Source organism: Lagenorhynchus albirostris, chromosome 9, assembly GCF_949774975.1.
Source record: "Lagenorhynchus albirostris chromosome 9, mLagAlb1.1, whole genome shotgun sequence".
In the NCBI taxonomy this organism is placed as follows: Eukaryota; Metazoa; Chordata; class Mammalia; order Artiodactyla; family Delphinidae; genus Lagenorhynchus; species Lagenorhynchus albirostris.
In genome coordinates this window covers 48,195,844-48,209,563 of record NC_083103.1, presented here as the reverse complement: position 1 = coordinate 48,209,563, position 13,720 = coordinate 48,195,844, and the positions used below count along the sequence as shown (strand labels likewise).

At 42.0% G+C, this 13,720-nt stretch overlaps 1 protein-coding gene across 1 annotated transcript in view; it reads left to right on the top strand.

Annotated features, from left to right (window-relative positions):
* The window catches only part of DNHD1 (dynein heavy chain domain 1), a 66,254-nt gene that overhangs the window by 5,763 nt on the left and 46,771 nt on the right, over positions 1 to 13,720 (top strand). The window contains 6 exon segments of the mRNA XM_060160848.1: positions 2,889 to 3,092; positions 3,172 to 3,282; positions 5,270 to 5,426; positions 11,312 to 11,566; positions 11,676 to 11,813; positions 11,947 to 11,998. Coding sequence (XP_060016831.1) covers positions 2,889 to 3,092; positions 3,172 to 3,282; positions 5,270 to 5,426; positions 11,312 to 11,566; positions 11,676 to 11,813; positions 11,947 to 11,998 — 917 coding nt within the window.

Here is a 13,720-nt window from a genome sequence, read left to right as displayed (position 1 = left end):
TTGTCTCTGCGCTTAATATTCCCTTTTTGCTTTTTAGGTGTCCTATGACACTTTTTCTAAAACACATTTTCTCTGTTAAATTCACTTTGTTGAAATTCCTAATGCAATTTCTGTTTTCCTGACCAGACTCTGATATTACGAGTGGTCCCAGGAAACAATCCTCAAATATGGGATTTTGATATTATTTTGGTAATGTCCTTGGCCTTGGACAGTACCGGCCTCCTTCTTAATGGGAAATAGTATACTAGTAATCCATGACCTATAGTGGCATCACAATTAATTAGTCACTGTGGTTGGAAGTGATAACCTACCTACTGACACCTAGCGGCTGCTACACTTGACTGTCCGGCAGTAGTGATAGTAATGGTAGCAATGTTGGATGAGATGCCTATTGACCATGGTGGAGAGCCTACAGAAAGAAAATTACAAGCTTAGGGCTTTCAACTATCAGCTCAATCATAGTCAGAGAAGCAGCACAATCAAAGACAATTAGGCACAGAGAGAGACAAGAAACCATGAGCAAGCGAACTAAAAAGGCAGTGGATAATCACAGCGCCAACATCTGTCAAAGAAGGGACCCAATGAAGTGAGTTTCGCACTTGGTTCTGCTTTTCGCCAGAGATTCCAGTAGAGGCAATGGTGTGTCAGTTTTACTATATGCTCCTGAAAGATGGAGAAGAGGAGATGAGCTTTCAACAGACTTGGAAGGCTAAACAGCAGAAGTTGCAGCTGGGGGCCCACACCAAGGAGGGAGGTGTTTTCTGGTTCAACCTGTGTTGTAACCAGGGTCCCAACTGGAAGCCCAGGGGATTGATTTGTGGGTTATCTGATGATTTTCATATTTTATCCAGATACTTTGCCCAGTTTTTCTAGTTGTTCTCAAGTGGGAGTGTTGGTCCAAATTTCAAGTGCACCATCAGTAAAAGTGGAAACTGGCATTTTTTGTTTCACTTTATTTATTTGCCATGTAACAGGTTTTCTTTCAAAGTATTTGCATTTATCGAAATTTTCTTGGTACTTCCCTGGTGGCGCAGTGGTTAAGAATCCTCCTGCCAATGCAGGGGACATGTGTTCGATACGTGGTCCGGGAATATCCCACATGCCGCGGAGCGACTAAGCCCGTGTTCCACAACTACTGAGCCTGCGCTCTAGAGCCCGCAAGCCACAACTACTGAGCCCTCATGCCACAACTACTGAAGCCTGCGCACCTAGAGCCCATGCTCCACAGCAAGAGAAGCCACTGCAATGAGAAGCCCATGCACCACAACGAAGAGTAGCCTACACTCACTGCAAGTAGAGAAAGCCCGTGTGCAGCAACAAAGACCCAACACAGCCAAAAATAAATAAATTTATAAAAAATGTTTTTTTCTTTTATTTGTCCTAGTTTTTTTTTTTTTTTTGTCATACCACATGGCTTGTGGGATCTCAGTTCCCTGACCAGGGATTAAACCTGGGCCACAGCAGTGAAAGCCCGGAATCCTAACCACTAGGCCACCAGGGAACTCCCTGTCCTAGATTTTGATTTATACTTAGGGGAGAACATATTCCCTCACTTCCTTAGAGTCTTTGCTCAGCTATCCCTGACTCTTGGCCCTGTGCAGGAAGAGTAGCCTCCATTAAGAAGGCCACAGGGGAAGGAGTGTTCCCTTGGGAAGTCAGGCTTCGGTTAGGGTAGGTAGCTACCCTGTGAGATGCCAACTGACCCAGTGGTTAAGAGAGGGGGCTTGAGTCATGTAGATTTGTTTTTTTTTTTTGTTTGTTTGTTTTTTTGTGATACGCGGGCCTCTCACTGTTGTGGCCTCTCCCGTTGTGGAGCACAGGCTCCGGACGCACAGGCTCAGCGGCCATGGCTCACGGGCCCAGCTGCTCCACGGCATGTGGGATCTTCCCGGACCGGGGCACGAACCCGTGTCCCCTGCATCGGCAGGCGGACTCTTCACCACTGCGCCACCAGGGAAGCCCCCAAAATAAATATTTTTAAAAATGAATAAATGCTTTATTAAATGTGCCCAAACATAGCATTATGGCAACTAGTTTTCTGCAACTACTATATAGTTACATATAAATTGTATTTAATGCGGGATGTAGGTGCATTTTCTTGAAATAAGACAACTTAGTAGGATGTTAAGATGGCTCTGGAGGTACTTGTCTGGTTCACTAGGTGGCAGTTTTCCTCTTTATTGGCCTGTGTCTAGTCTTCTAGTTACTCTTGCTTTTCCCCATTCTCAGTTACTCCAAACAGCATTCCCTGATTATCTCTGCATGTTATTTCAGCATCTAGGGATATACATATTTTATCATTTCTAAGATGCACATTTTTTTTCACATTTCAACATCTCTGAAATTGTGATGCAGCTTACAAATTGGTGGCATATCATATTGGTGGCATTTTTTTAATTTTAGCATTTCATAAGAAAATGTTGCAACTAGGGACTTCCCTGGTGGGCCAGTGGGTGGGACTCCTCGCTCCCAATGCAGGGGGCGCGGGTTCAGTCCCTGGTTGGGGAACTAGATCCCGCATGCATGCTGCAACTAGGACCTGGCATGGCCTAAATAAATAAACAAACAAATAAATAATTTTAAAAATGCTGCAAGCTTACAATTGATGGCATCTTAGATTTGATGGGATGTTAGCTCTCTGGGTCTGGAGATAGGAACTTCTTGGGACTGGCTAGGGGTCTTTTTCTTTCTTCCCACCTATTTTTGGCTTCTGTTTCTTCTGAATATTCCATCTTTCTGGTTTGAAGATCATTCTGCTCTCTTTCCCCTCTTCCCACTTTCTTCCACCTTCTTTCCTGCCTCCTTATTTCCCCCTTCCTGTCCTTCTTTTGTCCCTCCCTGGAGTCTGCACAAGTTTGCAAGGCTCTGATCTGTGCCCTTTCTTAAAGACCTTACAGCCTGATGGTGGTACCACCCAACAAGGTGAATTCTGAGCACTACATCTTCTCTCCCTTTGGGGTCCTGCACGTACATCCTGTGGAGGGCAGTGAGGCAATGACGCTGGGTACCTGGCACCACCACTCTGTCCTCTGGCAACAGCTCCAGTTCATTCCATTCTTCAAGTATTTCCTCTTACGCAAGGCCTTGGCCTGGTAGGTGATGATGGGTATGGGATTTGGGAAGAAGTGTCATAAAGAGCAACAGCCACTGTCACTGCCCTCTGATCTGTAGCTGGAAGAAGGGTGTGAAGTTTCAGAGGCTGCACCGGCACCGGACTTTCCTAGAGAAGCATCTGCTCTTTGCCGTGCCCCACTTTGGAGTTGGGCTACTCCATATTAGCAGGTGAGGTCTTCAAAACACAACTTCAATGAACTTTAAAAAATTATTTTACAAGAAGTAACAACACGTTCATCGTAGAAGATTTGGAAAATACAAAAAAAAAGCACAAAGGAAGAAAATCTTCAGTCTCACCATCTACAAATAACCATGACAAACATTTTGTTGCATATCCTTGTAGTCTTTTTTCCATCACATATACCAATGTGATCATACTTTACATATTGTTAAGTAACCAGTTTTTTTCTCTGAATAATATATTCTAAACATAGCTCTATGTATTAATTAATTTCTACATCAACTTGCCCCAGATCATACAATTATTAAATATCAAATTTGAGGATGATAATGCAGGTGTTTGAAACTCTGCTCTAACTATGGTATTAATTGGATTCTTTTTTTTTTTAAGAAAAGCTTAGTTACTCCTATTTTCAGTACTTTCTTGCTTTCTCTGCACAACTCTTCAACCACTCCAGTTATGTTCTGTGATAGGAGTTGCAAGCTCAGATGCCTACAGGTCCCAAGGAGGAGCTATGGAAGAAATGCAGTGGGTTCGATTCAAGACTTTAGGGAGTGTGGGACTGCAGTCAGTCTGGAGATTGCACCTAAAGAGAACAGTCACTACTCAGTTCCAACTGACTGTTGCCATGGGGAACATGGGTCCAGTGTGTCAGCCACATTATTTTTTCAGGATGACCTGGGAATCCACAAAATCTCTTAATTTTACCTGGTTAGTGAAAATTTTTATTAAAACACTGTGCTGGCCAACTCTTAGTGGTACATATAAAAACCTTTTCAGTCTGAATTCGGCCCATGGGCTACCAGTTTGCAACCTCTGCTCTAGGTATCCTCCAGTCTAGCTTAATCATCATGACATAATTGGGCTGCACAGATCTGAATTTAAGTCCTGAACACTAGCAAGGGACTTTAACTCTTTGAGCCCCAGTTTCCTGATCTGAAAACAAGAGAGGAAGATTTCTGCTACTCACAGCTGTAGTGAGAATTAAATGAGATAGTGAATATAAAGTACCATGTTCAGTGCCCCAAGAGGTACTGAATAAATTACACCCATTGTGATCATCCTCTGCTTATTAGGGGGGGTCCTTCATTTTTTCAAGGATATTTAGAGATGTAGATTTTTCAGGGTGGTTGTTTGGGGAATGAATAAGAGAAGTGGGGTTTCATCAGGGATGAAACTTCCCCATAGGGAAGTTGGAGGTTCCTCACCTTTGATTCTAAAACCTACCTGTCCTATATACACCACCAAATGTAAAATAGATAGATAGTAGGAAGCAGCCGCATAGCACAGGGAGATCAGCTCAGTGCTTTGTGACCACCTAGAGGGGTGGGATAGGGAGGGTGGGAGGGAGACGCAAGAGGGAGGAGATATGGGGATATATGTATACATATAGCTGATTCACTTTGTTGTACAGCAGAAACTAACACAACATTGTAAAGCAATTATACTCCAATAAAGATGTTAAAAAATAGTAAAAAAGAAAGAAGGAAAAAATAAAATAAAACCTACCTGTCCATCTAGACTGTTAGGGCCCTTGGCTTCCCCTATTCCATGGAAGAAGCCTCTGCAGTCTCTCCTTCTAAGTCACACCTTGGGATCTCTTTGACCCTCTTTCCTGGCAGAAAGGTAACTCAGTGTAAACATTTACAATAGATAACTAATAAGAACCTGCTGCATAAAAAAATAAATAAAATTCAAAAATTAAAAAAAAATTAAATACATAAAACAAAAAAACAAAAAACATTTGCACATACCCCAAGCCTTTCCCAAAGAGTTCCCCAGCCAGCAACTTCCTGGGCTTAAACTCTTCCAAAGAACCCTCAAGAGGAGGCTATCACTGTTGGTCCCTGGGAATATTATAACCTCTCTAAACCTTTGCTCATTCTGATGTGAGCTGGGCTAGGAAGAAGTCAAAGGTGTCCAAGGTGAGAGGGCAGAGTCGCTGGCTCTGAGCAGTTTAGTCCTTGATTCCAGGCTTCTGCAGGAGCTGCGCTCTGTGTCCTGGCTCCCCCGTGAAGCAGATCAGTGCTACGAGTTGCTGGACCTACGGCGGGCTCTAGCCAAGGAAAACCACAAAGCTCTGCGGCTGCTCCATCGCTGCCTGCATCTCTGCACATCCATCCTTCATCTGGTAAGAGGCTCCGATTTATTGGGAGCTTTTTCTCCAAGCTGAACTCGCCAGTGTTTCAGCCTTCTCTTGGCTTAAGCTTGCCTGTGTGTTCTGGACTCTGCAGTTGGCTCAGAGCCATTGTCCTGTCCAGCAACAGCAGTCTCTGCTCTAGGTGGATGGATTAATAACAGGTAGGCAGAGACTTGGACTCAACCTTTTCCTAAAGCCTTGAGCAGAGAGGAAAAGGAACATAACAACGTCTTTTTTTCAGTTGTTTGTGCCAGGAGTGTTAGAGAATTTGAGAGTTGCAATCCTCATCTTTCATGCTGCTAGGCTCATGTCTGAGCATATCTTGAACCTTTGACAGGACACTGTGGCTGGTAGAAGCATCCAGTCATGGAGTCCTTCCTTCGTGTGCCTACTTTGTATCTGTGATACATGCCACCTAAATACAGTTTATTGAAATTTTTGCATATGTATACACCCATGTAACTACCAGCAGGTCAAGATATAGAGCATTTATAGCACCTCAGCAAGCTCCCCGGTACCTCTCTCATCAGTGCCTCCACAAAGGTAACCACTACTCTGACCTCTGTCACCATAGATTAATTTTGTCTGATTTGGAATTTCATGTAAATGGAATCAGACAGCATGTTCTCTTTTTCGTCTGGCTTTTTTCCACTCCACATTATGTTAGTGAGATTTATCCATAACATTGTAGGTAGTAGTGGCTCACTCGTTTGTATTGCTATGTAGTGTTTTACTATAAAAATGTACCAGTTTACTTGTTAACTCTCCCGTTGATGGACACTTATGTTGGTTCCAGTTTTTTACTATTGTGAATAACTGTTATGAACATTTTTGTATGTCTTTTTTTTTTTTTAAGATGTTGGGGGTAGGAGTTTATCAATTAATTTATTTATTTTTGCTGTGTTGCGTCTTTCGTTTCTGTGCGAGGGCTTTCTCTAGTTGTGGCAAGCGGGGGCCCCTCTTCATTGCGGTGCGCGGGCCTCTCACTATGGCGGCCTCTCTTGTTGCGGAGCACAGGCTCCAGACGCCCAGGCTCAGTAGTTGTGGCTCACGGGCCTAGTTGCTCCGCGGCACGTGGGATCCTCCCAGACCAGGGCTCAAACCCATGTCCCCTGCATGTCCCTCTTTAATTACTCTTAACAAGGTTTTGTAGGTTTCCTTTAGAGGTCCCGAAAATATTTCATTAGATTTATTACTAGATATTTGATATTTTTTGTTGCTATTATAAAAGGTGTTTTAAAGCATTACTGTTTTCTAATAGTTGCTATACCATACACAAAAATTAATTCATGGTGGGGCTTCCCTGGTGGCGCAGTGGTTAAGGATACGCCTTCCAATGCAGGGGACACGGGTTTGATCCCTGATCCAGGAAGATCCCACATGCCACAGAGCAAGTAAGCCCGTGTGCCACAACTACCGAGCCTGCGCTCTAGAGCCCGCAAGCCACAACTACTGAAGGCCACGCGTGTAGAGCCCGAGCTCCACAACAAGAGAAGCCTGTGCACCACAAGGAAGAGTAGCCCCCGCTCACTGCAACTAGAGAAAGCCCGTGTGTAGCAACAAAGACCGAATGCAACCAAAAAAAAAGAAAAAAATTAATTCATGGTGGATAAAAGACATTAAGTATGAAAAGAAAATCCAAAAAGCTTTCAGAAGATATTATGGGATAATATTTTTATCATCTCAGGGTTTCTTAAAATATAAAAATTATAAACCATAAAATAATACATTGTCTATATTAAAATTAATTTTTAAAAAAATCACCATAAAAAGAGTGAAAGGACAAGCAAATGCAACAGTTACCTCTTTCTGTGCCGCTATGTGGAGTGAATGGAACCTGTCCCTGTTGGCAGTCACCCCAAAGGCGGGGGGGGGGGGCAGTGAGGGAAGATGAGTAATCAACACAGCTGGCAACTGGATTGTTACAGAACCAAGCTTGTAATCTGTGCTAAATAAAAACATGCTGCTGCCCGTCAAAATGTAGCATTACTGAACAACTCAAATAGATTAGAAACAAATAAATAATGATATTAAATGAGAATGTTTGGTAGACACTCTTACCAATTTTTAAGGAAGTTTCCTTCAATTCCTAGTTTGTTAAGAGGGTTTTTTTCATGAATGGGTGTTGAATTTTGTCCCATGATTTTTTTTCTACTTTTATTTAGATGATCATGGGATTTTTCTCCTTTAGTCTGTTAATATGGTGAATTCTCAGTGTTCGACCACCTTTGCATTACTGGGATAAACCCATTTCCTTCCTTCCTCCCTTCTTTCCTTCCTTGTGTAACTTTTAATTTTGATATAATTTCAAACTTATTAGGAGAGTTGCAAGGATAGTGTAATAAATTCTCATATACCTTTCACCCAGATGGTTATTTTTGTCCCTTTTATGTTATCCTTTATGCTCTTTTTCTTTCTCTATGTGTATATACATTATTTTGCTGAACCATCTGAGAGTGAGTTGCAGACATCAAGTCCATTTACCCCTAAATATGCCAGTGTGTTTATTGTAAGAACAAGAACATTTTCTTCCATAACTATAGTACAATTATAAAAAATTAGGAATTTCACTTTGATATGTTCTACTATCTAACCCACAACGCTTATTAAAAATTTGCCAATTATTTCAATAATGTCCTTTTTAACTATGTTTTCTTCCCTGCTTTATGATCCAATCCAGAATCATACATCACATTTAATGGTCACTGAGAGATATACATTAAAAATCCCCTCCTATGGGCTCCCCTGGTGGCGCAGTGGTTGAGAGTCCGCCTGCCGATGCAGGGGACACGGGTTCGTGCCCCGGTCCGGGAAGATCCCACATGCCGTGGAGCGGCTGGGCCCGTGAGCCATGGCTGCTGAGCCTGCGTGTCCAGAGCCTATGCTCTGCAACGGGAGAGGCCACAACAGTGAGAGGCCCGCGTACGGCAAAGAAAAAAAAAAATCCCCTCCTATGACTATAGATTTATTAATGTCTCCTTGATGTTCTTTAGGTTTGCAACATGTACTTCAAAATCATGTTGTTATGTGCATAAAGGTTCATAACTTTATTGATATGAAAATGTCTTCACTCTTATTACTACTTTTCTACTAGAGTTCTCTTTTGTCTGATATTAACAGCATCAAGCATTTGCTTGAACTATCTTCTTCTATCCCTTTGTTTTCAACCTCCCTTTGTTACTTTGTTTTATATATATCTCTTAGAAAGAGCTGGGAAACGTTTTGTCTGAGGGTCTGTTACAGGCTTGGCTTTGTTTTTCCCATCTCATTTTGGTGTTTTCTATTTCCTATGCTTTCTATTTGAGTCTTCCTTGTGTTTTTTGTCCTTCATTGGGTTGTTTTACATTTTTGTTGCTATTGCTATCCTCTTCTGATTTGGATGTTATACATTTTATTCTTCTCGTGATTGCCCAGGAACTACTCAGTGTCTACTCATCTTTCTTAGTTTCAGAATCTTGATTTTATTTCTTTTCTTAGACTCCTACCTGGAGAAAGGCTTGTAACTCAGTTCTGGGCAATGAAACTTAAGTGGAAGTCACTGGGAAAACTTTTAGAAAGAGGCAGATCCAACTGGAATGTCTTTGGGGACCTTTACTCCTGTCTTATTGCCTAACCCTTGGATGAAATTTCTGGTGCTGGGGAAGCCATCTCACCACGATGAGGGCGAAAGGCATATTGAGGATGGAAGAAGAGAAAGATAGAGGGAGCTTTGTTCTGACTGATATTATTGGGGCAATATGCCATCCATGGATTTCTTACTGCATTAAATAAACCTATACTTGCTTAAGCCATACTTTTTCTGGTTTTCTCTTCCTTGCAGCTGAATGCCTATGTAAGACATTTATACACCTGCCTAACAGAGGTAGCTGTTCAATTTATATTTTTATAACAATGTTTCTTTCATGTCTTTTCCTAAAAACACCCACTCAGAGAGGCCTTCTCTAGTCACCCTATTTGAGATTGTGAAAGCTCCATTATTACGAGAACTCCTGATTCCTCTTCTTCTGCTCTGTTGTTTTTTTCACAGCACTTGTAATTTTCACATACAATATAAATTTATTATTTATATGTTTATTGTATATTATTTATTTATTATGTTTCTTGTATTCCCCCCCCCAACAAGAGGGTAGGGATTTTTATCTGTTTCATTTACTAACATGTCTCTATTGCTTACTATAGTGTATGCCATGGAGTAGGTGCTCTGTGAATATTTGTTGACTGAATGAATGCCAAGTTGAGTTTGTGTCTATATCTTTCTTCTAAGCAGAATAAAACCTTAGCACTCTTCTAATTTCCTTTTTCTCCTCTCTTCCTCTCCCCACTCTCTACCCTTCTCATTATGCTTTTATTGATATCTCCTGGAATTTTAGTTCTAGATTGTTATGAACATTCTTGTTTTACAGCTACTCATTTAGAATTAACGATGTGTTTCACAAATTGTTTTTTGCTCATCAGAGCTTCTTGTAGACCACTTTATCCTCTTATATTCATTTTCCTCTGTCAGAAATATACTGTTGTTTATTTTTTTTTTCCAGAGAGAATCTGTGGATGGTGAATTTTTAGTCTTTGTATATCTAAGAATGTCTTTATTCATCCTCAAACTTTATTCATCCTCAAACAAAAAGTGATACTGTGGCTAGATACAGTATCCTAGGTTTTAAAAATTTCCTTAGAACTCTAAAGATATTGCCCCTAATGATGAGGTTTTAAAAACATATACTGATAAGATGTTATGGAAAAACCTAAACAAACTTTTCGGCCAACTCAATAACTATTGTTGTTGTTGTTTTTATGGTTTTATCCTAGTTATCACTCAGTAAGCCCTTTCAGTGTGAGGTGGTACATTCTTTTTATGAACATTTACTGTGGAACGGGCCATGCCAGGCACTGTGTTAAGCAGTAGAGACATGAAATAAGGTGTGACGGAGGCCTCCTTGGAGAATTTACAGTGTAGTGGATGAGTCACACGAGTAGATAATGGTACACTGGACTAAGGACTATGACGTGGGAAGCACTGGGTGTTGAGGGTATTGCTAGAGCACAGGAGAGGACACCTCACCAAGTCCGAGGCATGTCCGTATATGACACGCCTAGCAGTCTCAACTGCCTTGGGTCTGGATCTCAGAAGACTGGGATCTGAGCTCAGAGTTAGCAGAATACAATCCACAGACCACTCGTAGTTCTAATCACAAGCTCTGTTGAGCATCAGAAAGAATAGGAGAGCAGCAAGGACAAAAGGTCCATCTGGCCAAATGTGTCTTTCTGGTGTCTCCCCTCTGTTCCTCAACAGGACAGGCCCAGAGGTGGCAACTATCAGCCACCTGTGTAGGCTGAGGAACTCCCCAGTTGCGAGAAGAACCCACAAAAAGGTCCCCAGGCTTTCAACCCCATTCCCTGTCCCCCACTAGAAAGTCTATGTCAGTAGCCAGAGACAGCTTCTACTCTCACAGAAGGCAGTGTTGTGCTGGTCAGCAGGCCACATCACCCAGGCCTGGTGATCGGACTCCATATCCTGGAATAATTGCTGAGCCTTACTTAGCCAGTCTCTCTTTTTCTTTGTCTAATCTATGCATTGTGAATCTCTCTATTTACACATGCACACATTTTCTATTTGAGTTCCATCCTGGGGGCTCTTGGCAGACAGGCCTGGCCTATCAAAATAACTCACTGTAGCTTCTCCATGTATCTTCTCCATTTCACGTCTTCCCTGGTCGCCTAAAGATTTCCAGGGCCAATCTGTACTAAAAAGCAGCCATTCATGTGTATATCTAGGTTTTAGGCTCCATGACCTGAGGGCTTTGCAACGGGCCAGTGGGTGGCCAGTTTGGTCTCCATCCCCCTTTCTCCAGTGAATTTTCCACTCTCTATTCTGACAGATTCACGAGGATACCTACCACATGCAACAGGGCCTGCAGGAGCAAGTGAAAAACTGCAAGGGGATCAGGACAGGACAGGGCTCCCTATACCTTCAGAGGGTGCAGTGCCAGCAGCTGGAGCAGAAGCTGAAGCAGGCAGAAGCCTGGTTGCTGCAGATGGGACAACTGGCCCGCCTGGTAGACTACATGATTTGCCAGAACCTCGTGTCCATCATAGAGGACGAGATAACCTCTTTTGTGGCCAACATCTTGCAAGTGAGGTGGTGGGTGGCACGCGTGGAGGTTGGCGGGCAGTCAGGGGCCAGCTGGTAGGGAGCGGATACTGACATCTAGCCCCACCACCTCTCCTAACCCTCTTTTACAGGCTCCAAGGCAGGAACCCTTTCTCTCAGCGCAGCTGGTCTTTGACAGTTGTGGCCAGCTGTCTCATGAGCCCTGTATTGAAAATATGATCCAGATTATAATTGGGGGCCTAAGGTCTACGAAGGTCTCTGCCCTGAAGGTATTCTGGATTGGACAGGGGGCTGGCTGTAGGAATTCCCACTTCCTATCCTCTGTATAATCAGAAGCTCTCAGCCTGGTCTGAACCCTCATTGTTTGCTATCTCTGCCCCTTCTCTGTACCTTGGCATGAAGGTAATGCAGTGTACAGACCCGAAGACCTTCTGGGATTCCCTGTATTTTGAAGGTATTTAAGGATCCCTAGGCAGCGGGGAGGAAGGGTGGAAGGAGGGAGAAGGGCACGTGCAGTGTCCTAATGGCCAGAGAGTCGGGCACTGGGCATGCATGGAGCAGCTTTAACCTGGGTCTGCACATGTGTTGGGGGGTAGGAGAGTGGAGGCATGTTTTTGCTCACTCGTGCATGTGCCTATGTGTATGTACGTGCACGTACCTGAGTGCAGTGAGAGGTGTATGAAAGAGTGTGAATACATTGTCCTCTGATTTGTCCTAACTCCATGAGGTTTTTCTCTAATGTCATAATGGCGTTTCATTTACAGTTGGATTTGATTGCTAAGTTAATTTGTACTTGTTTGAAGAACTCTGCCTGTTCAATATTTGCTTTATTTCATGCAGCTCTTTTTCATTTCATATAGAATAATTCATTAGTATTATTGAGCTATTTTATAGTTACCAGTTATCATTGATTATCAATCCTCAAAACTAGTAAATCATCAGGGAGGAAATACACCTTCACATTCCCTTTATTTGGAATACTCACGCTGTCACAGATAAAACCATTAAATGCATTCAGTCACCTCTGACATGTAGGTACTTTTTCATTTTCCCATTCAACTAGTACGTTTTCATTAAGATAATGTAAAGACACCAGGTTAATTTTAGGAATTAGGTGACAAGGAAGAAAAAGGGTCATTGAAAGGAGCCTGTGTTTTTCTTTCCTTTGTTTGTTTTTTTGGCCGCGCCTCGCAGCATGCAGGATCTTAGTTCCCCGACCAGGGATCGAACCAGTGCCCCCTGCAGTGGAAACTCGGAGTCGTAACCACTAGACCTCCAGGGAATTCCCGAGCCTGTGTCTTTGACAAATCACACCAGTTGCGGCACATTTTTTTCTCAAGTGAATCTAGATTAATCAATAGAGATTATTGATGTTTGTTTTACATGGTACAGTGGAAAAAGGAAGGGCTCTGAAATCAGACAGGCTAGTTCACTAATCTGTAAAATGGGAAAACAAAAATACCTCACTTGCAGCATTGTTTTGAAGAATAAAAGAGTAATATGTTTAGAATAGTGTTCAGCACATAGTAGTACATGTTACAGATAGTATCTTATTAGTAGTAGTATTAAAGATTTAGGTAAATCATACATTTCACAGTGCTTTCTCATTATTCATACTGTGCACATGCTCCAGTATTTTCCTTTGAATGGCAAAACAAACAAACAAAAACCCTTCAACTTTTATTCTAAATCCAGCGAAAGGGAGAATATTCACTTGCAATGTCTTGGGTTATCCCTTCTACTTTTAGAAAAGCATCAGGGACTGATGTATTTAGGGGTGAAGTGTCACGATACTCATATCTTGCAAGTATTGGGTTGGCCAAAAAGTTCATTTGGTGTTTTCCATAACTACGGCAAATCCTGAATGAACTTTTTGGCCAAACCAATAGTTTAGGGAAAAGAAAAATAGAAGGAAAAACAAAAAAAGCAATGTGGCAAAATGTTAATAATTGTTGAGTCTAAGTGGACAGATAAAGAAAGGAGTGTGTAGATCCTTTAGACTTTTCTACATGTTTGAGATTTTTCAAAATCAGAATTTGAAGGAAAAAAACAAGGCCAGCATGGAAAATCAAGTTAATATCGTGGAGGAACCGGAATCAAAGTTCTGATTTGGGATTTTTCTCTAAGTTCTTTATGAAAATTAGAGTAATATACAATAAACATGTAGCAGGTAAAA